General features: G+C 44.0%; 2 protein-coding genes across 7 annotated transcripts; both read right to left on the bottom strand.

Annotated features, from left to right (window-relative positions):
- Nucleotides 1–860: 860 nt before the first annotated feature.
- LOC110524082 (nardilysin) lies at nucleotides 861–16509 on the bottom strand. Of its 6 annotated transcripts, none has more exons than XM_036977893.1 (29): nucleotides 16466–16509; nucleotides 15119–15337; nucleotides 14577–14844; nucleotides 14263–14344; nucleotides 13883–14036; nucleotides 13538–13611; nucleotides 13173–13268; nucleotides 12678–12800; nucleotides 12448–12505; nucleotides 12304–12377; nucleotides 12132–12201; nucleotides 11803–12001; nucleotides 11499–11612; nucleotides 11263–11367; nucleotides 10925–11048; nucleotides 9456–9542; nucleotides 9157–9276; nucleotides 8908–8959; nucleotides 8634–8784; nucleotides 7587–7714; nucleotides 7137–7299; nucleotides 6785–6816; nucleotides 6168–6306; nucleotides 5972–6019; nucleotides 4468–4520; nucleotides 4246–4329; nucleotides 3624–3831; nucleotides 2118–2207; nucleotides 861–1925 (listed from the first exon to the last, which is right to left on the bottom strand). In XM_036977893.1, the coding sequence occupies exons 1-29, from the start codon at nucleotides 16492–16494 to the stop codon at nucleotides 1689–1691; spliced, it is 3381 nt and encodes a 1126-aa protein (XP_036833788.1). In that variant the 5' UTR covers nucleotides 16495–16509; the 3' UTR covers nucleotides 861–1688. The 6 variants fall into 6 exon arrangements, with proteins under 6 accessions (XP_036833788.1, XP_036833789.1, XP_036833791.1 ...); XM_036977894.1 differs by lacking the exon at nucleotides 16466–16509 and adding an exon at nucleotides 16314–16449; XM_036977896.1 differs by lacking the exon at nucleotides 16466–16509 and adding an exon at nucleotides 16256–16372.
- Nucleotides 16510–17649: 1140 nt separating this feature from the next.
- On the bottom strand, nucleotides 17650–27162 carry LOC110524081 (ras-related protein Rab-3B). The gene is made up of 5 exons (XM_036977892.1): nucleotides 26683–27162; nucleotides 25680–25904; nucleotides 20120–20238; nucleotides 19772–19896; nucleotides 17650–19306 (listed from the first exon to the last, which is right to left on the bottom strand). The coding sequence occupies exons 2-5, from the start codon at nucleotides 25902–25904 to the stop codon at nucleotides 19116–19118; spliced, it is 660 nt and encodes a 219-aa protein (XP_036833787.1). The 5' UTR covers nucleotides 26683–27162; the 3' UTR covers nucleotides 17650–19115.
- Nucleotides 27163–27359: the final 197 nt, after the last annotated feature.

The following is a 27359-nucleotide window of genomic DNA, read 5'->3' as shown; positions in this document are numbered from 1 at the left end:
TGTGCATGCTGAGCATGTTGAATTAGGTATAAACTGGGTGGTTCGAGCCCTGAATGCTGATTGGCTGACAGCTGTGGTATATCAGACCACAGGTATTATACCACAGGTATGACAAAACATGTATTTTTAGTGCTGCAAATACACTGGTAACCAGTTTCTAATAGCAATAAGGCACCTCAGGGGTTTGTGGTACATGGCCAATATACCACGGCTAAGGGTTGTCCAGGCGTTGCGTAGTGCCTAGGAACAGCCCTTAGCCGTGGTATATTGGCCATATACCACATCTCCTCAAGGACTTATTGCTAAAGTATAACATTTAAGGAACTCCAAGACAAGGTGAACTTCAATGGAATATTATGTTAAGCCTAAAAGAAATATGCTATGAACTTCAGAAAAACTAACACGTTTGTAAATTGCGGAACATTGTAATGTTTGGTGCAACCTTCGGGAATATCACAAGAACATTCTAGCAACATCCCAGGCAATTCTGGGAACTTTCAAAGGAACCCATTTTCATTTGCAGGGTAGATATTGATTGCTTTACACTTAGCACCCCCACCAAACTTGAAGGTCCTATCCACAAGATGACAATCCACAATGGGTCAAGAGGGTCTCGGGTAACAATAGGTTGTGCATCGTTCCATATCCACCTGGGGATCGAAGGATCCAGCTTTGAGAGTTGGCATTAATCCCAGTGCTTTAAATGTATTTCAGGGACAGTACAAGGTAAGTACGGTATGACAATTTACCTCATCCATCAACAATGTTTCAGCACCAACTGTAAATGGGCATTTAACAGAACTGGTCATCAACGCCGCATGATATCAAATGAAAGAGAAGACCAAAAAAAACACCTGAAACATCCGACATTTCACGTTTAATAAATATTTACATGGAAAGATGATGATAAACAACAGGCTACAGATTAAAACATGCCAGTCGTCCAGTGGTTTTAAAAGGCAAGAGGTAGGGCTGAAAATGTTAAACCTACAGAATACAGTAACAGTTAGCCTTCTTTACAAAACACAATTACAGTTAAAACCATACCTGGAAAACAAATCAAACTATGTCACATACCGAACATGAAATCAGGCTCACTGGCATGACAAACATACTTGACTTTTCTACGGTCAGAATCTTACAGCGTGAACAGATGTTAACCCTGATGTCCATTGTTCAAATTACACACAATCCTTCATCAATGTTAGAGGTGATGTTTCATACGATATGTGATAGTAAGTTCAAATAACAACAAAATGAAGATAATGACAGATACATGATAGAACCCGCTCCTCTTTTCCACCCTCTCTGTCTGCCCTCCCTGCCAGCCAGACCCAGAGTCCCTACTGCTAACATTCACAGCAAAGGTGATTCCTCCGATTCAATCCATCAGGGACCGGTGAGAATAAAAAGGACAAGCTCTCGACCAATTTCGTTTAACACCGGCTGCTTTTGTGCCTAGCGAACTAGTGGTGATTGCAATTATTAATACTAGTGCCTGCTGCTGCTGTTATTTTATTATCTTGGATGAAAAGAGAAAGTGAAGCGGTGGGGAACGAAGAGGGAGAAAGGAGGGTTTCCCTTCTGAAGACGCCACTGCACTGCGTTGTGGCCTGGCCTGGATCGTTGTCCTGAGCTAATATGGCTCCCCCTGCTCCTTCATTCGCCTCCCGCTTTGCGGAACCGATTTACTTGAGGATTTTGTGGTAGGGGTAGAGGGTGAGGGAAGAGGTGAACGTGCGGATGTCGTTGATGAGCGTGGCGTCGGCCAGCATGGGCGAGGCGGGCAGGAAGGTCAGCTTGGACACTTCTCCGTAGGAGGAGGTTTTAAGGGCCTGGTCTTGGTCCACTTCGCCCCCTGCGGGGTTCGGGCCGCAGCTGCTCTGGCCTGCCTGGTCGTTCTCCTCTTCTCCGAAGCCTACCACCTGACACACAGAGACAGGGAGAGAAAGCGAGATTACAGTACGCTCTGGAATAGCAGAAAGAAGGATAGTGCCAATGACTGTATATATTAAATGGACAAAGCGAATGAGATCCCTCTCCATTCATTCCATGGGAAATGCTCAACGCACTCCCTCTCCCTTGCACACACACACAGTCAAAGCTGGCAGACTTACGTGCACGCTGAGTTTCTTGCTGGTGGTGTCCCTGTGCTCCATGAACCAGGACACCAGCTCTGCTTTGGTGATGAGCTTCAGAGCCTCAATCTGCAGCACAGCGGGACAGGATGAGTTAGTGCATGAATAAACATTCCTACCCATTCTCTCCCCCAGCCTGGCATGTACACTAAATATACAAAAAGTATGTGGACACCCCTTCAAATTAGTGGATGTGGCTATTTCAGCCACCCTTATTGCTGACAGGTGTATAAATAAAATAAAACAATTTTTTAAATCGAGCGCACAGCCATGCAATCTCCACTGATAAACATTGGCAGTAGAATGGCCTTACTGAAAAGCTCAGTGACTTTCAACGTGCCACCGTCATAGGATTCCACCTTTCCAACAAGTGAGCACTGCTAGAGCTGCCCCGGTCAACTGTAAGTGCGGTCATGGTGAAATGGAAACGTCTAGGAGCAACAACGGCTCAGCCGCAAAGTGGTAGGCCACACAAGCTCACAGGTCGGGACCGCCGAGTGCTGAAGCACGTAAAAATCAACTGTCCAATAGTCATAGTGAGTGTTGCAACCGTGCTTCAGCACTCACTGCCTCTGTAAGCAACGTCAGCACAATAACTGTCAGAAGCTTGATGAAATGGGTTTCCATGGCTGAGCAGCCACAAACAAGCCTAAGATCACCATGCGCAATACCAAGCATTGGCTGGAGTTGTGTAAAGCTCACCGCCATTGGACTCTGGAGCAGTGGAAACATGTTCTCTGGAGTGATGAATCACGCTTCACCATCTGGCAATCCAACAGACAAATCTGGGTTTGGTGGATGCCAGGAAAACGCTACCTGCCCGAGTGTACAGTGCCAACGGTAAAGTTTGGTGGAGGAGGAATAATGGTCTCGGGCTGTTTTTCATGGTTCGGGCTAGGCCATTTGGTTCCAGTGAAGGGAAATCTTAATGTTACAGCCTACAATGACATTATAGACAATTCTGTGATTCCAACTTTATGGCAACAGTTTAGCAAAGGCCCTTTCTTGTTTCAGCATGGCAATGCCCCCATGCACAAAGCGATGGTCCATACAGAAATGGTTTGTCGAGATCAGTGTGGAAGAACTTGACTGGCCTGCACAGAGCCCTTACCTCAACCCCATCAAACACCTTTGGGATTAATTGGAATGCCGAATTGCGAGCCAGGCCTAATCGCCCAACATCAGTGCCCGACCTCACTAATGCTTGTGGCTGAATGGAACCAAGTGCCCGCAGCAAATGTTCCAACATTGAATGGAAAGCTTTCCCAGAATAGTGGAGGCTGTTATAGCAGAAAATGGGGGACCAACTCCATATTAATGCCCATGATTTTGGAACGAGATGTTCGACGAGCAGGTGTCCACATACTTTTGGTCATGTATTGTATATGAGGGAGGGGTAGGGCCCCCAGAGGAGAGCCACACCTGATGTCGACATTATGACAGAGTTGGAGTAAACCATGCGGCCGTGACCGTGTACAGTCTTACCTCTCTGTTGAGTCGGTCGAAGACGTACTGCTGGGTGACCACCTCGAACCAGTTGCGGTCCACCTCCTCCCCCAGGTGCGTGTCCTCACACTCTTTGAGCTTGATGAGAGCGGTCACCTGGGTCTTGAAGGCCTCGTCCGTGAGGTTGGTCATCTTCTCCCCGAAGCTCACCAGGAACTCCTCGATCTTGGTCTCCACGTAGTCCGTGCTGGGAGGGAGAGAAACGGACACCGGGTGCGTCAGACTGCCTCTTATTTGTATTCAAAAAACCGAAAGGGGGTGGCATCTCTCAAAAATAGAGTTATTTTCAAAATCTTGCCCTTGTAATCTTTCGATAACCTTCTCAGGCTTATGTGAAGCATATTGTACTGCTACTGTGTAATACACTTCTATATTCAACAATGCTAACCATCTGACCTGAACATGACGCTACCATCCTTCTCCTCTGAACTGCCCCTGACAAAACATCAGCAGCGGTCACTGACCCTGACGCACAACTACAAGTTGGGTTTCCTTATGCATGTCGAATATTCCAATACGTCACACACAAAATTAAATAATCGTATCGCAACAACATTTTGATCAAGTGTAGCGTAAGAGATATACAGTGCTGGTGACTCACTTGAACTTGGTGGCCTGCGTTTCCACGGTGATGGAGAAGCCCAGGACTCCCGAAGTGTTTCTGCATGTGGGGTACACCTGATAGCTGATGGATACAAGGTCAGAGTTCAAATCAGTCAACACTGCTCTGTTAAGTAGTGGTTATTAAGTAGTAGTTACTTATTAGATATTATTACACATTAGTTCTTTATTATTTTAGTTATGAGGGGGGGACGGGACTAACCCAAGAGTCTCCTTTGTCCTGAGGAAATCAAAGCAAGGCTCCTCCATGTGCATCTGGGAACAGAGCAGCAAAGATAGCACTTCATTAAAGGGACAATTTTGGATTTTGGCAAATCAGTTGAACACGTGGATAACATGTTTATGTCTCCGCATGAGGTTTGAAAGAAGTTGTTAACTAGCGTAACAGCTAGCATACCATAGACTTCCAGTCATAGCGTAAACGCTAGTTAGCATTGGCTCTCGAAACTACCTCTTACTACCTTCATACAGGATGCAGACATAAAAATGGTATCGATGAGTTCATCTGACTGAGGAAGTAGATAAAGGGCGTAGCAAAATCCTGAAGTATCCCTTTAACCCATAACACCACTCACTGACTCAGGGCTCTATTTTCAAAAACCTAACGCAATGGTAAATCGAATCGCTGGCGGCAGCACTATAGGTCTGGAGGTGTGTCCGAAATATTAGTATTTATTTTCACAGCTCGAATTATGAGCTCAATAGTTGGCAGTGGTGCGAAAGGGCTAGGTTTTGATGAATAAACAAACTGTAGGTATGACAAAAACTTGGCCACATACTGGCCAATCGAAGCGTTCCATGGATTAATACTGCACTGCATGCATTTGCCTCAAGTTCTGTATGTTATTGACGGTCTTTGCATTGTCATCAACTCCAATTTGGCTGGGGGCACGGACTATTCGCATCCTGGTCCATTGTGGATTGATACTACAGTTTATTAAACTGCATAGGCTACAGTAAAGAATAGCCTAATAGCAACAGAAAAAATATAAAACAGTACTTGCTCAACGCCTATGTTTGGATTGTCGGCAGTCAGGTCAACATTGTAATTGGCTGTAGTATAGCCTAGCCTACACGTCTTTATGCATCGCACTTCTCCCAAAATAAATCAAATACTAGGCTCTCGTAAATTCTATTGTACGTGTGAAACACGTTCTCAATAAGCAAAATATAGCCTAGGCCTGTCGTTGATACTTAAATTATTAAGTAAGTCAGGAGGGAGGAGTGCATCTTTGGTAACCCGAGGGGATCTCTGGGATAGATACTTGAACAAATGAAATGAAGTACGCAGGTAGGATGTGCAGCGTCTTTTCAATTCAAGGCACTCTGACGAATAGACCATTTAAACACCTTTTAGGGATAGGATACTTTGCAAGGCCAGGATAAAAAAAGACAAGACACATTGCTGTTGAAGCAGCCTTATTAGTCTAGGCCTAGGTTAAGGGTAAACTACGGAGGGCTTGAAATGAAACGGAAGACAAGCATCTGTTTTTTTAAAACAACAATATTTCCAAATAGGATGGGCTGCAGGACATTGTCACTTTTTCTCTTGTATTTAAGGACACATCTCAAATATTGCCACCCATCCCACCTCGGCGCAAGCGAAATTGCAAACTAACATGCGTTTGACACTTGCGCATCTTTGGCGCCGGCCGAAAATAGAACCCTTAGTATTCCAGTCAAGCCTTGTTAGCTACGACACTTACCACCAGTAACTCCATCAGCGTGTGTTCTCTCAGGTTCTTCAGGCCTGACTGGACAAGGACAGAAAAATACAGGTTATTTATCGACCTCAAAAGACCACAGACACAGACCGAACTGTAATGTTGAGCGAATGTTGGTTGAAGGTCGGGGGGAAATGTTGGGCGAAGGTTGGCCGACCGTTGGCTGAACGTTAGGTACCTGGTAGTAGACTGTAACTTCAGAGTTGGCATCTCCTTTGTTGAGGGACTTGACTTTGCACAGGTGAGGCTTCTGAGGAAGCTCCACCACTCTGAAGAGCACAGGGACCTCCACGGACAGACGCTTGAACTGCAGTTTGCTGTAGAGCGCAGAAGATTATTGCATTTACATGTTATTCATTTAGCTGACGATCTTGTACAGAGTGACTTACAATCAGTTCATTCAACTAAAGTAGGTCATACCAACCACAAATCTCAATCATTGCAAGTAATAACAATAGTAAGAAAGTGCTGCGTTGGTTGAGGATAATAATAAAAGGAGGGGGCTTATATTTGTCCTGTTACACACAGGTGTGTGATGTAAATGTTTTATAGAATTCATTTCTTTGCATTTGCCAACTCCCCCCGAGACACCCGCAGGGAGTGGGGTCACGGCCAGGGTTACCATTGTACAGGGCCCCTGCTAAGCTCAAGGGCACCGCGACAGATTTGTTTTCTTCACTTTGGTCGGCTCCGGAATTTGAACCAGCAACCTTTCGGTTACTGGTCCAACGCGCTAACCTGAAGGCTACAGACCTGCTTTTCAGAGTTAAGAAAGAGAATGCGGAGGATACTTACTCAATAAAATATTGCAGAAACTTCATTGACTCCTGTGGGCAAAAAACAGTTGCATAATGCCTATTAGCATGATTATTATAGCATAGGGATAGCAGCAGAATAATTCAAATGTATTACTTCACATCACCTACTTGATTAGGACAATAATCAACATGCAAGAAAGATCTGGGATGCAAGCGCCGGGGTTAGCGCTATAAACAGCTATTTTAGTCTGTCCTCTCTAGACAAGCTAAAAACAGTGTGTGTATGTTTTAGTGTTTGTGTGCATCAGACAGTGTTCGTGTGTGTTTATAAAGAGGCTTACAGTACTGGTGAAGTGTGTGCGTTTCTGAATGTGTCAGTTTGTGCTCACAGTGCTCGTGAAGTTGCCCTGCACCAGCCCCTCGGTGTAGAGCTGGGCTTTGAGGCCGCTGACAAAGGTCATGAGGTCATCCACGGTGAGGCCCTTCATGATGGCCTGGTACTTCTGGATGACCGACCAGCGACAGTGTTCCAGGATCAACAGACGCACATCCCTGAGAGAGGGAGGGGAAAGGAATGAGAGAGAGATGTAGGAAAGAGGGGGAGGAAGAGAAAAAAATGGATGTGTTCAAATAATTCATCCCACCAATTTATCAGTGTTACTGTTTTGAAGGTAGTTTTATCACTTTTACAACTCTGACTCGTGTTCCAAAAGAGAGAGAGGGATAAAGACAGCTAGAGAGAGACACATAAGAAGAAAATTAGTGGGTGGATTTGCAAAGAACGAGCAGCCAGATACTGTACAGGGTGGAGCAGTCACAGTGCTTGAAACCCAACTCACTTCCCCAGCCTCTCTGGCTTGATGAGGATGTTGAAGTAGGTCTTCTTCAGCTGCTCTGCGAACATGTTAAACACACCGGGCTCAGCCGTGAAGTCTGCCAGGTGGTCCACTATCAAGTTCAACAGCAACTAACACAGGGACAGAGGCAGGGAGGTTGAGTTGGCAGGAGGTCAGCTTTAGGGTTGTCTGAAGCTAGGGCACATTTGTTGAAGTGCAGAATGGGTTTATAGACAGAGTGTACAATACATTAGGAAAACCTTCCTAATATGGAGTTGCACCCCTTCACTTTTGCCCTCAGAACAGCCTCAATTCGTTGGGGCATGGACTCGACAAGGTGTCGAAAGCGTTCCACAGGGATGCTGGCCCATGTTGACTCCAATGCTTCCCACAATTGTGTCAAGTTGGCTGGCTGTCCTTTTGGTGGTGGACCTTCTTGACACACATGGGAACTGTTGAGTGTGAAAAACCCAGCAGCGTTGCAGTTTTTGACACACTCAAACCGGTGCGCCTGGCACATGTTACCATACCCCGTTCCAAGGCACTAAAATATTTTGTCTTGCTCACTCACCCGTTGAATGGTACACAATACACAATTCATGTCTCAAGACTTAAAAATCCTTCTTCCACCTGTCTCCTTCCCTTCATCTACACGGACTGAAAAACAGCTTCTATCTCAAGGTCATCAGACTGTCAAACAGCCATCACTAACTCAGAGAAGCTGCTGCCTACATAGAGACTCACTTGTCATTTAAAAAAGATTCCACTTTAATAATGTTTACATATCTTACATTACTCATAGCATTTGTATATACTCTCTTATACCATTACCTCTCATCCATATTTTTATATGAACATATTCATATTTCATCCCTTTAGATTTGTGTGTATTAGGTAGTTATTGGGGAATTGTCAGATTACTGCACTGTCGGAACTAGAAGCACAAGCATTTCGCTAAACTTGCATTAACATCTGCTAACCATGTGTATGCGACCAATAAAATTTGATATGCATGTACAGTATGTATGCATGTATGCATGCAACACTCACAGGCAGCTTGTGGTTGAAGCCCTTGACCCTGATGACGAGTCCGTGCTCCCCAGCAATCAGTTTGTACTCCAGTTGGGCCACATCAGCCTCGTAGGCCGGCTCTGCCAGGTTATGGGCCAAGATGTTCACAAAGATATCAAACAGCACCAGGCTACAGGGGCACAATACATAGACATTTAGAAAGGACCTCTAGAACTTTTGCAGCTAGGAGCGATTGTGAATAGCAATCAAAAGCAAAGATTTTGTAAGACATTGATTCATATAAAATACTAACTTCTCTGGAGATTTCTGAATCATTGGGGAGAGGAGGTTGAAACGGACATAAGCTAACAGAAGAAAATAAAAGAGGGAATGTATTAAATCACGAGAACATTGTGTCATTTGAAATGTGTTAAATAGCCTTGTAGCTACTAACATTTCTGTCTTACACATATTGAAAAAGAGTAGATCACATGTCACTACAATTCCCTTGGGTTATATATATTACCAAGCCAAGAACACACTCCAATAAACACACACACACCTTTAGGTATCTTGAACTTATTGTCCTTTTTGAACCAGAGACAGCCCCTCTCATTGTTCACTATCCGCACCGGGACTTCTGTGTCTGGACAGTCCGATGGTTTCAGGGTGAAATCCGTTGCTATGGAAACAAAGGAACAGGATATAGCCTATTGTCTGTGTCAATCCCAGGATTTATTTATGTTTGATAAAAAAAATAAAAAATAAAAATGATAGGAATATGGCCCCAAAAAAAACGAAAAGTGAATATTGAAGAGTAAATGTGATTGGTGCACAACAATGTCCATCATCTGTACTGACCAATGAACTTGTTCTCAGCAGGCAGGTGGAGGTCAGGGTTGAGGTCAAAATCTCCGGCCCAGCGCCGTGCCCACTCCTCAGGGAGGTCTGCCAGTACAGAACAGGACACTCAGTCAGTCACAGACCAACACACCACATTAACATCACACACGATCTTAATCATGTCACGAAATGAGCCGCTGAATATACGGCCACCGAGAATGTGTTTTTGCTTCGTCATTATGGGGGTATTGTGTGCAGATTTTAGGGAAAAAAACAACAATTTAATCAATTTTAAAATAAGGCTGTAACGTAACAAAATGTGGAAAAAGTCAAATGTGTCTGATGACTTTAATTTAGAAGGTTTAGGGAAAGCCTTCGTCTGTCTGTCTACCCAGAAGACGGTTGGTTATCTTTAACGCTAACTGGCAACGTATGTACCACACAGACAGACAGGGGAAAAAATTGCTCGAAATGAATTGGCAGATGGCATAAAAAGCCAAATGTCACACTAATTGTGGCTAACCAGGTGTGGGATAATGTCAATGTGAATTTAATTGGATCTTGAGGTGTCTGTGACGTGTGAGATTTGTTTACGGTAGTTTGTGGTGGAACACGTGGGAAAAAAACACACGCACTTTCAGAATTGTTTGGCGAGCTACTCATAGGTGGTACTGGAAGCTCGCGATTGACCTGTTGCACAACCCCCTGCTCTAGGATGGTGTTATATACCAAGCTAACATATAAATTGTTTAAAGATATTCATACAATGGACCATTTAGCCATTTGATAGGACCCCTGGAGGTAAACATGCCTGGGTGAGCAGAAATAATAACAGCAAGCATGGGCATGGATCACAACATAACGGCAGACATCGTCAGCAATGGAATAATTATACAGACAAAGTAGGCCTACTAAACAACACCAAGTAGACAGATAAAAACAACCGCATTGGCCTCAGCAAAGTCTACAGAAAATACCTTGACTAAACTACAATGACTAGCTATGGATTCTGACTCATACGTGTTCGGAGAAGGGCAGACTTGTGCCCTGAGACGAGTGGCGGTGCGAGTGTCTGTCTGGGGAAGTTATTTTGAGCACACATATTTTGAGTGAAAGAGAGATGCGTGCTGGCAGCTGAAAATGACTTTATTCTGATAACGGAAAATGAAAAATAAAAAAATGGTGTCATAATGGTATTTGGAAAAATCTCCAAATCCGTTCCGATACTCGTTTTGTCAGAGTACTACAGCACGTCCCTACAGCACTGTAAGAAGAATCATATAAAGGTCATATCTTGTTTTAATGACAATAACAGTTGTTGTAGGTCCAATTCAGCCAATCTCACTTTAAGCAAATCCTGGGCCGGTGTTCACAGTGTCTCAGAGTAGTGCAGATCTAAGATCAGCTTAGCCTTTTAGATCAAAATGAATGGAAAAGCGACACCTGATCCTAGATCAGCACTCCTAATCAGAGACACTTGCTCTTACCCTCCATGCTGTAGTTGGTGCCGAACCACTTCTCCTTGTGGGAGCAGTAGCCCTCGTGCTCCGGGGACAGCAGTAGCAGGTTGGCCCTCTCTGGGGTAAGCAGGGCCAGGGCCAAGGAGATCACCTGTAGAGGACAGACACACACACTTCAATGAAGTATACAGTTGCGTGCATTACAGTTGCAGTACAGGCTTTGGTATGGGCAATTGTTCTGACAATACTGTGGGGTGACCTAACTTTTTAGGGCCTGCAACAGTACAAAGAGTGTCCGGAAATTAGCCATTACAGATTAACTAGGAATGATCCAATGACTACTTGGTGAGACAGACAGGCAGTACCTCTGGGTTATACTCAAACATGAGCTGGTCTCCAGTCAGGAAGTCCTCTTTGGGGAAGAGCTGCATGTTCTCACAGATGTTCTCCACATACTCTATGGGGTCGGTCTGTGGTGGGACAGAAGTTCGTACAGAGCCCTCAAGTCACTTATGACCTGCTTATGACGCGTTATGTCATGGCAATGACAGCTTAAAGTCAGCTTCGCGACAGAGGGTTAGACCGGGAAGTGTGACTGTACCTGCTCCTGGTAGTGGAACTCATTGGCTTCGATCTTCTGGATTTCTTCATAGATCCTCTGCTGTGGACCCAGAGTCTGCAGCATCTTCATATACTGGAACACTAGATGAACCACCTGTACAGGGAAAACGGCTGGACTTTACATCAAGACTGTGTGTGTCATCACACATGGGCGTGTGTGTGTGTATATACGTTTTTGCACAGTGTGTGTGTCTGTATGCGTGTGTCATCACACATTGGCACGTGTGTGTTTATGTGTTTTTGCATGTGTGTGCCTGTCTGTCTGTGTGCGCGCGCCAGTTGACCTGATGAAAGTTCTGGAATCCTTCATCAGTGAGCGTGATGGATATGGAAAAGATGGAGTAGGTGGTGTTCTGGTCAAAGCCTGTCTCACTGTTCCCTCCAAAAAGAGCCAGGGCCCAGCACTTCTTCCGGAGCAAGGATAGGATGCTGCCGGCGCCTTCGTGCCCAATCAACCAGGAGATGTAGTGCAGGGGCTTCACCCTACACGGAGACACCAAGACACACCAAGCAGTTCGTGTGGAGCGCAGGATAATTGTGAGGTGGAAATATTTGCTAAATTGGTCTTTGAACGGTTCAACAGGTGAGGGTGCCATTGTTGAGGGGGGCTTACCTGTACTGCTTGCCCTGAGGAGGTAATGCCCAGGTGACTGTGAGAGCATGCACCTTCCTCACAGGAACAACTGCCACACACACACGATTGAAATTGAGGAATTGGTACAGTCAGTAAGTAAGCACAGGTTGATAAAATGACATGTATGAATGTTAGTTTAAAGCCTGTGTACTTCTGTAGAGCTTGTTGAAGGTTGGTGTGTCGAACGGGTCCTGGAGGTCAGAGAAGTCAGGCCTCGGTTGGGCGCTGCAAAAAAGTGACAGAGTGAGCGAGCGCGAGTATGTTTGACAGCATGCATGTGGCCGTGTGCACTTACTTGTTGGGCACCTTGCTGAAGACTTCTCTAACCCATTCCTCCAGTGTGTTCAATGTCTCTGATGGACAGACAAGGACAGTTGCGTCAAGTTGATTTCAACAGATCGACTACAATCGCCATTCATTTCAGTAGACGGACCGCAATCCTCATTCATTTCAGTAGACTGACTACAATCCCCATTCACTTCAGTAGAGTAGGGATCCTTTGCGTCTGGCCGTTTGGCTAGCTACCTTTGGACTGCACTGTGAGGGTCATGTAGTGAGCAGAGTAGTATCTCTTCCAGAAGTCTCGGAGACGCTGGTAGGTGTTGATCTGCTTCTCTCTGGGCTCGTGCTTCAGGGTCTGAGCATTTCCTGGGGGAGACCGAGGACAGGACGAGGACATATGTTATTACACCTTTAATTAACGTTTTAACATAGTGTAATAACTTGAATGACTGAAATAACTTATTCCGCATTATTAACCGTGCAGATAGACATTACCATCCATAAGCATGTAATAAAAGCTCACCGTGTACATATTTAAAAGGCAGACATCACTTGACGATCACAGAGACATTTACAAGCAGGAAAGTGCAAATGAAAATGCTTCCAACTATTTGTTTTACAAGCAGGACAAAGTAGAATTAGAATGTTTGTCGAACAACGGAAGCCTTTGGTACCTGGGTAGCATTTACGATGGAGGAGAGATAATTGGGAAATGACAGCCAATGTGTGTATCCTTACCCCAGCAGAACTTGCCCATGGGGTGCTTGGGCCTGGCCAGGCTTCCGAACAGCATCTCCTTGCGGTGGGAGTCTGATGGACGAGCCAGTTGGTACTCTGCACATCAAAGGGAGAGGCATGGACAATCCATTAGAGGAGTGAGAGTGGGAACTGTGACTGAGGCTAGGGCATGGAAAAAGGCTGTGGTATTCAACATTGGAAGGGTCTCAGTTGTCTACACTGGTCTCTCGTCATCTTGAGTCCTTCATTCACGCTGACCAGCTGTGTGAAACCAATCTGAGCAGATGAAGGAGAAAGGGGGTGGTTTCTTTAGACTATTGAGACTGACTACAATCGTGGTTTCCTCTTACTATTCCCCGACTCACCACTGTCCACTGCTTCCACCTCTCTGTCGATGGCGTCCTCGATCATCAGCGGGCAGATGAAGAACTGGGCCCATCTGGGGAATGGGAGAGATCATCCAATGACAAACTGCACACCTGGGTCGTATTCATTATGCACGAAACGAAAGGACACGTTTTGAAACAGAGAGTAAACTTGTCCAATAATAAATACTTATTCTAATTTTCCATTGCAAAAGTTTCTGAACAGTGTGCCCTATTGTAAACGACCCTGGACAAGTTCGATTTAGGGCCACTTTTGAGGCATGAAAACAGCTAACAAAAGGTTGGTTTGGGGCTGAACTGTTCCTTTGAGGCTGCTTGGCTCACCTGTCGAGAGCCTCGCGGAAGTACTTCCTCTGGACGTCAAACTGGAAGATGGTCCGCTCACAGTCGGTGGAGGCATTGTCGCTTCCGCCGTGCTTCTTCAGGAAGGCATCGAAACCGTTCTCAGCGGGGTACTTCTCACTGCCCATGAACACCACTGAGAGAAAAGAGAGGACGAGAGGAAAAGAGTGAGGGAGCGAGAGAGAGAGAGTGCAAAGAGAGAGAGAGAGTCAAAAGATTAGAGGGAAGACCAGGTAAAGAAATAGAGAGAAACAGACAGACGTGTTGTTTAGAGGTAGTGTTCCAATGTAGTGTTAGATTGAGAATGTGCATCATTTTCTGTAGCGCTACAGTACACAAGGTCCCCTGTTAAAAGCACTCACTGTGCTCAAGGAAATGGGCCAGGCCTGGAAGGTCCTCCGGGTCACTGAAGCTCCCCACACTGATACAGAGAGCAGCTGCAGACTGGGAGACACAGGAGGGATGAGTACACACATTAAAAAACACACACACAACATGCACGAGCATGCAAGCACTTTTTCATTTGATAAATTCCATCAGTCCCCACACTTTATCACACTATCCCTAGAGTGAACTAGCTGGTTGCATAGCACCCTTGTGGCTATGCTCCCTCTGTGAGCTGTTGGATCACTCATCTGGAAGCATTAGCCTAGTATTGTGCTATAGGGAAACCAACCTGTTTCTCTGAACTCCCCTTCTTCTGTTTCCCTTCTTGCTCCTCATCTAGCTCCTCAAAGTCACTGTCGTGCTCTTCTTCCGCATCCTCGTCCTCCTCTTCTGTGCCCTCCCCTGAATCCCCCTCTTCTTCCTCTTCCTCTCCACCTCCTGATGCTCCGTCCTCTTCCTCCTCCTCCTCCTCCTCCTCTCCGCAGGCGTCCTTGCCGTCTGCCCCGCTAAAGTCTGAGATGAGGAGAACTCTCAGGCCATTGGTCAGCTCGATATACCTTCAGAGCGAGTAAAATAAATGAATATGATAAGCCAGTTCTACTTCAGTGAAACTGAAAACATCACAACCTGGGACAGGTAGAGAAATTTGCACGCACTCTGATGATGCAGCTATTAATCTTGGTTAACCCAGAACTAGTATTGCGGAATTGGTCAGCTGCTCAATTAAGTTCTGGGTCCATACCAGTATGTTTCCGTAGATTTTTCAGAGGGAGATTGATTACGTGTCTATATCTGAATTTAGAAATGTTCTTTATTTCAAGTTGATCTTACCTGTACTTCTTAGGATCGCTGGGTGACTTGTTGATCTGGAGGTCTCCCTGGTCTTCGTCACCTCCTACCCCTCCATCCCCCGCAGCCAGGTCCCTGGGCTCGGCTTGGGGTGGTGGCGGCTCACCGTGGTCTGGTGCAGACACCTGCCCAGGGCCGCCTGCTGCAGAACTATTCACTTTACTCGTCTGAGGCATTCTCTCAGGAGCTGCAGGTTTCTCACTGCAATTGCACAACATGAAACCCTTCAGATAGTGCAGCATTTGAGCATAAAGAGCCAAGAATGTGTGAAATTGAGCAAGCAGCCGGAATCAACCAGGTAGCCCCCTACCCACTTATTCCTATAGATCTGAGGGTATGAGACCGGTTTAAGGGACTTTAAGGGGGGGGGGGGGGGGGGGGGGGGGGGGGGGCTGAAATGTGGTAGCCAGACTAATCGCATTGTAGCTAAACAAGATCAGCAATTATGTTGTTACGCTGGCTAGTGTTTGTGGATACATCATGCACTGGCTGACTAGCTAGCTACCTTGGCTAACTATTTGCAATGTCAAAGAGCAGTGGAAGATTCGGAAGATAGCTAGCTAACGTAAAACGTTAGTACCATACGCTGACATGATGAAACGGATAAGACACATTAGTTCAGTCTCACGTATGCACAAAAAAGGGGTATCAACAGCCAGGGTTTGTTACTTTCTAGCTAGCTACGTCACTGTCAATTCAGGTCATCAGTCAAAACACAAAATTGCAAAATAAGGAAAAAAAACACAAAATTGCAGACAGCGGGCGCTAGCTAGCTAAGAGTTAGCTAGCATGACGACTTTCAGTAATCCCATCCGGCTTTCGATAGTAGCCAAACCGCCATTGAAATGTCGGATTTTGAATACAAAAACTGCTCTGTATCAACGTGTATAACACAATACCACTAACTAATAAAAACAACAAATATTGGCTATTATGCACAGCGTTTGTAAATGTACTTACCTTTTTTTCTAAATAATGAAAGTTATCTAGCACTAGTCTGGACAACCTAACACACTACCCAATCGTGTGCACACCGCGATATGATTCGCTGGGAACAACGCACAGAGCAACAACGGAACATCTGATTGCTTCAAACAGAAAATATATTTTACGACATACATTAATGCTTGTTTGTTAGTCCCGTGCAAAACATTTCAGCGAAGAAAAAAACACACACCCGGTTGAGCAGGATTATACACCGGTGAAGTGTGTGCGTGCGCGTTTTCACATATCTTCACATACTCTGGATGGGATTATCTCAGCCATTGCATGAACGGATTTCATCCACATGCATGATTGATCCGCGATATGCCCATGAAATATACTCACCACAATTTTCCACAACACCACCAATTCATGATTATTTTTTCAGGTGTGATATGACGGGGAGAATTAAAATAGACAAGAAAAATGTCACTTCACCCGCTTGACATTGATCTTTGTCTGTCTGACAATCAGAAAAAAAATCTGAAATAGCAGTGATGATTCGGTCCTAAGAATAAGAATTCTATTGTGATGATTCTGTCCATATAATTAGAATGATTCATTCTAATTCTATGATTCTGTCATTGAATAATTACATGTATAAACTGGGTGGTTCGAGCCCTGAATTCTAATTGGCTAACAGCCGTGGCATATTTAAGACCCAAGGATGTGTGGTATATTGCCAATATACCACGACTAAGGGCTGTTCTTATGCAGGATGCAACACGGAGTGCCTGGATACAGACCCTATATTGGCCATATACCACAAACCCCCGAGGTGCCTTATTGCTATTATAAACTGGTTACCAACGTGGCGCAGACAGAGGGCCACCTCGCTTCTAGCCCTTAGGAAACATTTCAGCATTTTGTTTTTTTATGTATTATTTCTTACATTGTTAGCCCAGAAAATCTTAAGTGTTATTACATACAGCCAAAAACTTCTTTTTTTCTCATCCATATATTGATATGTAAATATTCTTATTCCATTCCTTTACTTAGATGTGTGTATTACGTAGTTTTTGTGGAATTGTTAGATTACTTGTTAGATATTGTTGCACTGTCAGAACTAGAAGCACAAGCATTTCGCTACACTTGCAATAACATCTGCTAACCATGTGTATGTGACCAATAAAATGTTATTTGAATTAGAGCAGTAAAAATAAGAGTTGTCATACCTGTGGTATACGGTCTAATATAAACTGGGTGGATCGAGCCCTGAATGCTGATTGGCTGACAGCCATGGTATATCAGACCGTATACCACGGGTATTTCTACTGCTCTAATTACGTTGGTAACCAGTTTATAAAAGCAATAAGGCTCCTCTGTGTTTTTTGGTATATGGCCAATATACCACAGCTAAGGGCTGTGTCCAAGCACTCCGCAATGCGTCTTGCCTAAGAACAGCCCTTAACTGTGGTATATTGGCCATATACCACACCTCCTCGTGCGTTATTTCTTAAATATACCATGGCTGTCAGCCAAATAACCAATATTACAGACTTCAATAGCCCATAAATAAAATGAAGGAATTCAAGTAAAGATTTGTGCTTTAATATACTAAATTGCATCTACCTATAATATACAAACATTCACAATATTTTGTACAATCACTTTGTGCTTTTCTCCCATTTGTTCAGGGAGTTTACTGTAACACGTGTACATAAATGGTCTATATTTCTTCCCATGATACAGCATAAAAATAAATTCAGCAACACCATTATAGATTCTAACTCTATAATATACTAATTTACTTAGAAAATAATTATATTAAGACATTGTCAGCGTTATTGCAAATCTAGCAATTCAATAAAAAAAACGAAAATACATATGGTGGGAAGTTACACATAAAAACGTGCTACTATGCGATACATAAATTTGGCAAAGTATGTTTCACATTGTCATCATTAGGTTATAATCCATCATTTTTTTAAACACATTTATTCAATATTTTCTGTTTTTATCCCATTTCACAAAGTATTTCGATGTGTCTCAGTTGACATTACATGATTTCAATATTTCACATCTGCCCAAGATACATCAAACACTAATAAAACCGTTACAACTGAACACTCAATTATACAGTATATGCTTTGCTTTCTAAAACGCACACGTTCATGAAATAAACATTGTAAACATGGCTGACATGACGGCTACAAGATTATATTAGCTGAAGGGTAAGGAGGGAGAAAAGGTTGTGCTCTTCAATCAACATCTATATTCTAGAACGTTATAGTCCCTCAGAATGTCAGAACACCCTGAACTTGGCATTGGCTTAGTGTTGGTGGTGCAAGACGTATTGGCCATCTTGTCGTTTTATCAGTGTTATTACTCCCTTCATATGGTTGAGAATGAAAAATCAACGGGGCAGATTACGTTCCCTTGTCTTAGCTTTAGTGCTTGTGAAACGTTAGTAGGACGGTCAAGAGCACAAGGCAAAATTACTCGGAACTTCTGCAGCTATCAAGGCTTATCTCCTCACCCGTGTAAACTCGTAACGTGAACAGCTGTGTGTGTTTCTTTGTGCGGTGGTGAAGCCACTTTTGTTTGGAGGAGGAGAGAGGCAGTGCTGTGCTTACCTGTATAACCCTGCTTAAGGTTCTCTGACCTCTGAACCAGCTGGAGGTCAAAGCTATTGGGGTGAAACAGATATGTAATGTTAAAGTAATAGTAGTAGTAGTAGTTATTGGGAGCTTGCAGTCATGAAATATATTGTATGGAGAGCTACCTTTGGAAAGAGGTTGGTGGAACTTGTAATAGAGTAATGACAGAGAATAGGAAAAGACCAGTAGTGGAATGGCAAGTGTATTAGGGGAGAACTGGGTGACCAAATCAGTATTACCTATTTCACGCTATAGGGCCGTCTCGAACAGGACTGTTCTGAACATTTTCTTTTCACATTGTCCTTTGCAGCACGGTTCCAGCAACTACGGTGGATGGGTATCCAGGCCAGCCCAGCTCGGCTCGGCATGGCTTGGCTCGGCCCTATAAGTGTGAGTCAGGCACAGGTGCACTTCTGAGGTAGCTGGGGGGGCTTGTCGGTGAGCCTTGTGGTCTTGATGCTGGGGGCCATAGGCGGCTCCACGTCCACTCGTTCGGACATCTTGACGCAGATGATGTCGACCAGCCGCTCAAACACCTGCCGGACATTAATGTTCTCCTTGGCGCTGGCCTCGTAGTACTCGAACCCTGCAGACAGACAGGATGAGTACATACGGCATGGTGAGTACATAGCTCTGGTCCAGGGCGTTAGTGCGTGTTCCTCTACCAAGTTAGTAGAAGATGACTGAATGAAACACCTAGCGGGGAATAGCTTGTCTTCACAATATGGGGTGCAAAGCACAGACATGACACATTATAGACATTAAATGTGTAGACTGGTTTGCAAACCAACTCTTGAAAAGACTGGAGCACTGCTAATAACATCTATAGGAAGAACTTATGCGGATTGCTTATACAGCCCCTGGGGATAAGACTTTACAGAGTTTTACCAACTTGACTAGAGTAGACGCCATTTGTTCACCACCTCAATGCGTCAGTGTGGTTTTAATTCAAATCTCATGCGAAACAGGAAAACGTGGCTTGCAGAAGCTGGATGACAGTATGGTAGTTCAGAGTGCAATTTAAGGCAATTAACACCACCAATTAACTCACCTAATTGGTCAGCCAAGTGCTTGCCCTTCTCTGCGGGCACTACCCTCTCCTCGTCCATGTCACACTTGTTACCCACCATGATGACCTGAGCGTTATCCCACGAGTAGGTTTTTATCTGGGTAGCCCTGAAACACACACACAGGCTCACACACACACACACAGGCTCACACACAGGCTCACACACACACACAGGCTCACACACACACACAGGCTCACACACACACACACACACACACGGTTTCTCCAATCAGGGTCTTTTCACTAGTGGTGAGTAATGAAAGTAGGCGATCAGCAAAGGAAGCCATTTTCAAGTATTGAGATGCAGCCCTGGTGTCTCAGACCACTCACCAGTCCTGTACAGCGTTGAAGGACTCTTCGTTGCAGATGTCGTACATGAGGATGAAGCCCATGGCTCCACGGTAGTAGGCGGTGGTGATAGTCCTGTACCTCTCCTGCCCTGCTGTATCCTAGGGGACAGGCATACATACGTATGTATTATTACTACAGTTCATATATCATCATATGATAGAAGAACGTTTTCCCTGAGTCAAAATGGTTTGAAACAAAAATAAAAATTATTCACATGATGCTCCACAAGTGTACGTAGAGGGATAAAAGTAAATATATGCAAATTCACCCATAACTCCACTTATAGCCCGGGATCCTTTAAGCAGGGTTCATACAGGCATTGGCAAGTCAAATTCAAGGATATTTAAGGGACTTTTTCAAGCACGTAAATGTCATTTTCAAGAACCTCAGTGTTATACAATTGTATAATTTATATAATTGTACCTATAGGGCCTAATATAGAACCCCACCTCCCCCCAAAAAGCATGGAAAAAGTGTAAAATAAATAAATAAGTAAAGTAGGCCACTTTATGAATAATACAAAAAATTGGCCTTGCCAATGCATTGATATTTCAACTTATTATTACATTCTAAAATATGTGAGAATAATGTGGACATTGCCTGACTAAATAGATCGGATGCATGCCGATTTTTCTGCAGCCTACGTGGCCGATGCAAGCACACATAATAAATCCATGAATAGCGGTAGCATTAATCTCACCATTTGAATCTCACCATTGCTGTTTTCATGATGAGAAAGTAACCAGAAAACAGGTTATTTTTTTAATGGAAAAATGTGCATGGAAAGCCAAATTGAAGCCAACATCAGATGTTGTCATCCTCATAATTACCACGCATGGTTTTACCGCAACAGAGTTACACCGTAACAGAGTTACAACTTACACTGCCATAAATGCAAGGACAGAAAAGTAATATATTATGTCACACGAATTTGGACAGCTCTGTCAAGACACCAACCATTACAAAGGGTTAAACATAGGTTTAAAAAAATAAAAAGAGACTTATAATAGAATAAAACTTTATTGTCCATCCAGGATGGACATTTTTCTTTGGCATCAACTTCCGTTACAAGAATCACACACACATACATTCTCACATCGTACACATTTAAACCAGTCAGTCCGTCATGTTGCGTCCACTAACAACATAGAGGACATTAATACGTTCACTCACAAACGACCACTGTTCCAACTGCACTAGATCGATAAGTACATATACCGATACAATGTACTTTGCATTTAGTAGTCCAACAGCACAAGGAAATAATTAATGTTTGAACACGTTCTTCTTGGTCATGGGCATTCTGAAGTGCCGGCCAGAGGGAAGCCTCTCAAACTGAGGGCGTAGAGGGTTGGAGGGGTAGCCAACGACAGCCAGCTCCTTCTTTTTGGTTGCCTTGTGAAACAGAATGGTGTTGGAGGGTCGTGTCTCTCTATCTTTGGTGGGAGTGTGTTTTCAGCTTGTCGTAGGACCTACAGTGCAAGTTTGTGTATAGGCATGATGAGAGAACTCTGTAACAAAATCTGTAGCAAGCTGTCCTGATTAGGAAATGCTCACTAGTTATAGAAAGAAAGACCCACATATGGCCTCTGATGCTTCTGATCAATTGAAAATCATTTGTGTCCTGGTTATTTAACTGCAAGGGAAGGAGAGGTTTGAATGTGTAAGTGGGTGATATTTAGCCAATAGGCTGGTTCCAGATCTGTTTGTGATATATAGCCAACTCCTATGGTCATACAACCAACACAACAAAATACAGACCTGGGACCAGGTTACCACACAAACATCTGCCTAATCATAATAAAGCCACTCAAAAACTCAATCTAACCCATATATTGATTCCAAAGACATGTCCACTGATCTCCCCTCATCTAAATCTTAAAGTGTCTTTCAGAGTCGTCAATTTCTTATAGTCCCAACGGGAGCTTCCATTTTTCCAAATGTAACTATTTCAGAATGGAATTGGCTGTGGGGTTTCTTCCCATCTAAATATGGAAAGCTTGTTTTGCACGGATGCTGATTTGTTGCCATTTCACTGCCTCTCTGTTCATTCGTGTGGCAAATGCACATAAGCAGAAACATGTAGGAAACAGCCCAGCACTTTGTCCTCATGTAATTAATGGGGATTTCACATACAGTCTCTTCGGAAAGGATTCAGATCCCTTGACTTTTTCCACATTTTGCTACGTTACGGCCTTCTGAAATGTATGAAATAAATAAAAAATCCTTAGCAATCTACACACAATTACCCCATAATGACAAAGTGAAAACAGGCTGAGAAATCTTTAAAAATGTATTTAAAAAGAATATATATATATAAAAATCTTATTGACATGAGTATTCAGACCCTTTGCTATGAGACTAAATTGAGCTTAGGTGCAACCTGTTTCCATTGTTTCCAGTCCACCTGTAGTAAATTATATTGATTGGACATGATTTGGAAAAGCAGTCACCTGTCTATATAAGGTCCCAGTTGACGCTGCATGTCAGCGCAAAAACCAAGCCATGAGGTCGAAGGAATTGCCCATAGAGTTCAGAGGCTTCTGGGGAAGGGTACCAAAACATTTCTGCAGCATTGAAGTTCCCCAAGAACACAGTGGCCTCCATCATTCTTAAATGGAAGAAGTTTGGAACCACCAAGACTCTTCCAAGAGCTGACTGCACGGCCAAACTGAGCAATCGGGTGAGGACGGCCTTGGTCAGGGAGGTGACTCTGAAAAAGCTCTAGTTCCTCTGTGGAGATGGGAGAAACTTCCAGAAGGACAACCATATCTGCAGCACTCCACCAATCAGGCCTTTATGGTAGAGTGGCCAGACGTATGTCACTCCTCAGTAAAAGGCACATGACAGCCAACTTGGAGTTTGCCAAAAAGGTATCTAAAGACTCTCCAACCATGAGAAACAAGATTCTCTGGTCTGATGAAACCAAGATTGAACTCTTTGGCCTGAATGCCAAGCGTCACATCTGGAGGAAACCTGGCACCATTACTACGGTGAAGCATGGTGGTGGCAGCATCATGCTGTGGGGGTGTTTTTCAGCTGCAGGGACTGGGAGATTATTCAGGGTCGAGGCAAAGATTAATGGAGGAAAGTATCACAGACTGGGGCGAACGTTCACCTTCCAACAGGACAACGACCCTAAGCACACAGCCAAGAATTTGCAGAAGTAGCTTCGGGACATCTCTGAATGTCCTTGAGTGGCCCAGCCAGAGCCCGGACTTGTATCTGATCTAACATCTCTGGAGAGATCTGAAAATAGCTGTGCAGCAACGCTCCCCATTCAACCTGACAGCGCTTGAGAGGATCAGCAGAGAAGAATGGGAGAAACTCCCCAAATAATGGTGTGCCAAGCTTGTAGCGTCATACCCAAGAAGACTGTAATTGCTGCCAAAGGTGCTTCAACAAAGTACTGAGTAAAGAGTCTGAATACTTATGTAAATGTGATATTTCGATTGTTGTTTTTTCATACATTTGCAAACATTTCTAAAAACCTGTTTTTGCTTTGTCATTATGGGGTATTGTGTGTGTAAAAAAAAAAGAAGAAAGAAAGTAAAGTCAACTTTCCGAAGGCACTGAACATAGACACAGGCTCCGCTTCCGCCTGTGACCAATCACAATGGTTGCACACTAAAAGGTGTCCGCATACTAGATTCGGTTTACTCCTAGCAGAACTCGGCGAGGCGAATGTCTGAGAAAAATACAGCAATATTACAGTTTGTCCCTCTTGAGATGCCATAGCAACAAATAGTCAATATACACTTCCTCAAAATATTCTGAATTAATCTAAGATAAATAAAAAAAATCTGTAATAAAATGTGATTTTTTTTGCAGAGCAGGTCTTAGTCATACAATTTTTAATCGAACTAAGATATTTGGTGTAGTATTTCTCAAGTGGAAAAACATTGAATGACAACTAACTCTTAAGAATCCCTACTGTTGACCAATCACCGACGAAGGGCTACCGAACTTCGATTAGCCTCAAGAAAAAAACGTGTGCGCTCGAACAGCTGAAAAAAAAAACCTGCAGAACGCTGCCGAAAACCAAAACGTCACAACATATGAGCGAACTGACTGGGAAGCAAGCATACGGTAAGCTTAACAACAACACATTTACCCCTGAGAAAGTAAAACAACTTGCAGCAGGCCGCATCCCACTTCGCAGTCACACATTTGCCTGGATGTGTGGCCACCTTCCACCAGACCTGGGTTCAAAATACTATTTGAAATCTTTCAAATACTTTGACCGTTTGCTCTAGCCTGCCTGGAGTGCCAGATGGGTGGGGCTTGCAGTTTTGGACAATTCTATTGGTTCATTAAACCATCTTTAGTGGAGCTCGCTATCTGCCATCACAAAGCAAGTGCTATTACTGTAGCTTTTTGCTAGATTGTTGTTGCTGCTGCAAACATCAATAGCGCAGCAGCTGTTTTGAGTGCACAGTGTGAGTGCACCGCCTTCTACTTTTACACCTCAAGCCAGGCATTTAAAGACGGGATCAATCTGCGCTGATTACCACTCTCTGCTTATCACAAATTGCAATTTACTCTGGCAGTGTTGTCTGCCGAGACCCCACTTCTGTACCCCCCCATCAGTCCCTGTGTACCCTCCGTGGGTTCTACCCGCTCACCCGAAGGGGCCACTATAATTGCCTGCAGGATCTCGTTGTTGGGGAGCAGTGTGAAGAGCTGCTGCCATGACAACCATCATCGCCTGATGATGCAAGCTCACCAGAAGCTTCTGTTGCCTCTTTTTTTCTCTCCCTGGGCCTGCAGGAGAAAGATTGTTCGTGTCTGAAGCATTACTATTGAGACATCCGACAGACAGGAAGGATGTGTGTTCGATTGATTCCTCTGTGTGTCTGTGTGCGAGTGGGTACGTGTGCGTTGCGGATGACTGTCGGCTTATTTCATTTATCTATAGTACAGTAGTGACATCGTCATGGCTGTAGACAGTCACAAGGACTGGGTTGACTGTGAACGTGGCGCTCGGGCTAAAGAAACACGCTAAGTAGATCAACAAAGCGTACCCTGGAAAAGGACTAAATGTAATCATTATGCACATAATGACATGTTTACGTATCCTGTATGTATTGGCGCATAATGAATATAGTCCTTATGCACAGTACACTCAAGCACTGTATCTTGAGCAGTGGACTTTCAGCATGTAACTACAGTTTATGTAGACTGACAGTATACAGTAGACCTGGGTTGAATGGGATCATTACCTCCTGTGCGGTCTTATCAAGCCCACTGACTGTCTACAAACAGGTGACAAACAAACGACAGCTTGAACGACACCTGTGTCGTCACCACATGGCACATTCATAGTGGCGTAGATATAGAACGGAATAGCAATAGAATATCTTCAAATTCCATACGGTGAGAATGTATAGCGTGATCTGTTTGTGTTGTAACGTCAACTCCTTGTCACTCATTGTTATGTTTGGCATGACCAGGAGATGCGTGATGGCACAAACAGCATGGCACCCAGGCTAGAGAATAGATTGGGTCGAATGGCACAGAAGCAACTGCAACGACTCACCCATATCTGGAGCTTGACCCTCTTTTCGTTCCTGTAGACGGTCTTGACCTTGAAGTCGATGCCCACCGTGCTGACGAAAGAGTTGCTGAAGGAGTCGTCGGCGTAGCGGAACAGGAAGCTGGTCTTGCCCACGCTGCTGTTGCCAATGATGAGGAGCTTGAACATGTAGTCAAAGTTCTGGTCGGAGCCATCTCTCTGCCCAAAGCGCTGGTCTGCCTTCGCCATCTGTGGAGCATTGGAGCATTGATCATGTGTGCAGACAGATGGGTGGATGAGTCAAAAGGGGTTGGAGAGAAGTGTTCACTCAAGAATGAATGCCTTTGCAGAGGAAACCATGGTGAGGAAACCATGGTTTCAGGACTATTCTGGTCGGGCTATAATCTCCACATTTCTACCATCTTGATTATCTGTTGGGGCATCTTCTCGAACAGATTTCTCAGAAATGTCATGACATGGGGGAAAATGAATATTGCATTGTACCTTTTATTATAACAGCCTATATATTATATAATGAATAAAAAGGGGTTTTAATATGCAATACTGTTAACTGGATATATTAGTTGAATTTATCAGACAGTGATGTCTAGACATGTGCTAGTGCATTTTTCATGTGTTAGTAGACTATGCATGTAGGCAATGGATGGTCAGTGCAAATGCTGGGCACTGAAAACTGGTTTAAACCGCAGGTGTGGCCCGTTATTCAAAACACACACAGGCTATTCAAAACGTACGACTAAAGCTATAACTAAGTGCAACATTTATGAGAGGACATCTTCATTCAGAGAACCCATAGACATCCATGTGTGTATACAGTAGGATTGTGAAACCATCATCGAACTGCTGCCATCGTTACGATTAAGGCACAGGTGCAAATGCATAGTCTAATTCGACATTTGTCTTTGGTCATATGGTACTGCTATCAGACTACGATCCATAGTTATTGCTGTAATTCTAAAAGTATGAGGATAACCGGCAAAATACCAAGACATTAAATGTGTCTTACCTCTAAATCTTCTCTGGGTGGTTGTTTTCTCTCCGTTCTCCTTTCGTTGGCTCGGCGACTGAACTGCGCTGAATGCACCTGACAAGCCAACTCGTTGGCAAAACACTTCTTGAATATCTATATGAATCAGCTTCTGTCCTGATCTGTAAGTTTATCCAATCATGTGGTGGGGGGGTCGAATCATTTGGAGCTTATTCCTGGTGTTTTTACATTATTTTATGTCCAACAATGAAAATTCAACATATTTTTTAAATATTTTTCCTCAAACTTGGAGGGTGGGGGCATATAAATCCACCGCCAGTGAAGAACCCTGCTCTACACTAAACAGCCATAACCATCTTCGGTAGTCATTCTGCAGCGGGAGGACAATTAGCATTAGTGTCGGTACCTCCTTATGTAAAGAAAAAGTCGTTGTACAGATAAACTCCTGTGAATGGAACGGAGCAAATGTGTAGACCGGCACTCCTCTGTAGGAACAGACGCATATCAGACCACAGAACGGAATTACAGGAAATAGCACGGTTTTGATTATATTAGCCTACATGACTCATCCATGAAATAGGCAGGCTACCAGTCAAAATATAGCTATACATTTATACTGGTCTGAGTTGCAGTAAATCACTTCACAATGTTGTTCACCTTGATTGTGCAAAGTACACACAACCAGAAAACCATCT

The sequence above is a fragment of the Oncorhynchus mykiss genome, chromosome 5, assembly GCF_013265735.2.
Source record: "Oncorhynchus mykiss isolate Arlee chromosome 5, USDA_OmykA_1.1, whole genome shotgun sequence".
In the NCBI taxonomy this organism is placed as follows: Eukaryota; Metazoa; Chordata; class Actinopteri; order Salmoniformes; family Salmonidae; genus Oncorhynchus; species Oncorhynchus mykiss.
The sequence above is the reverse complement of the archived record's forward strand: the minus strand, read 5'-3'. Positions and strand labels throughout refer to the sequence as shown.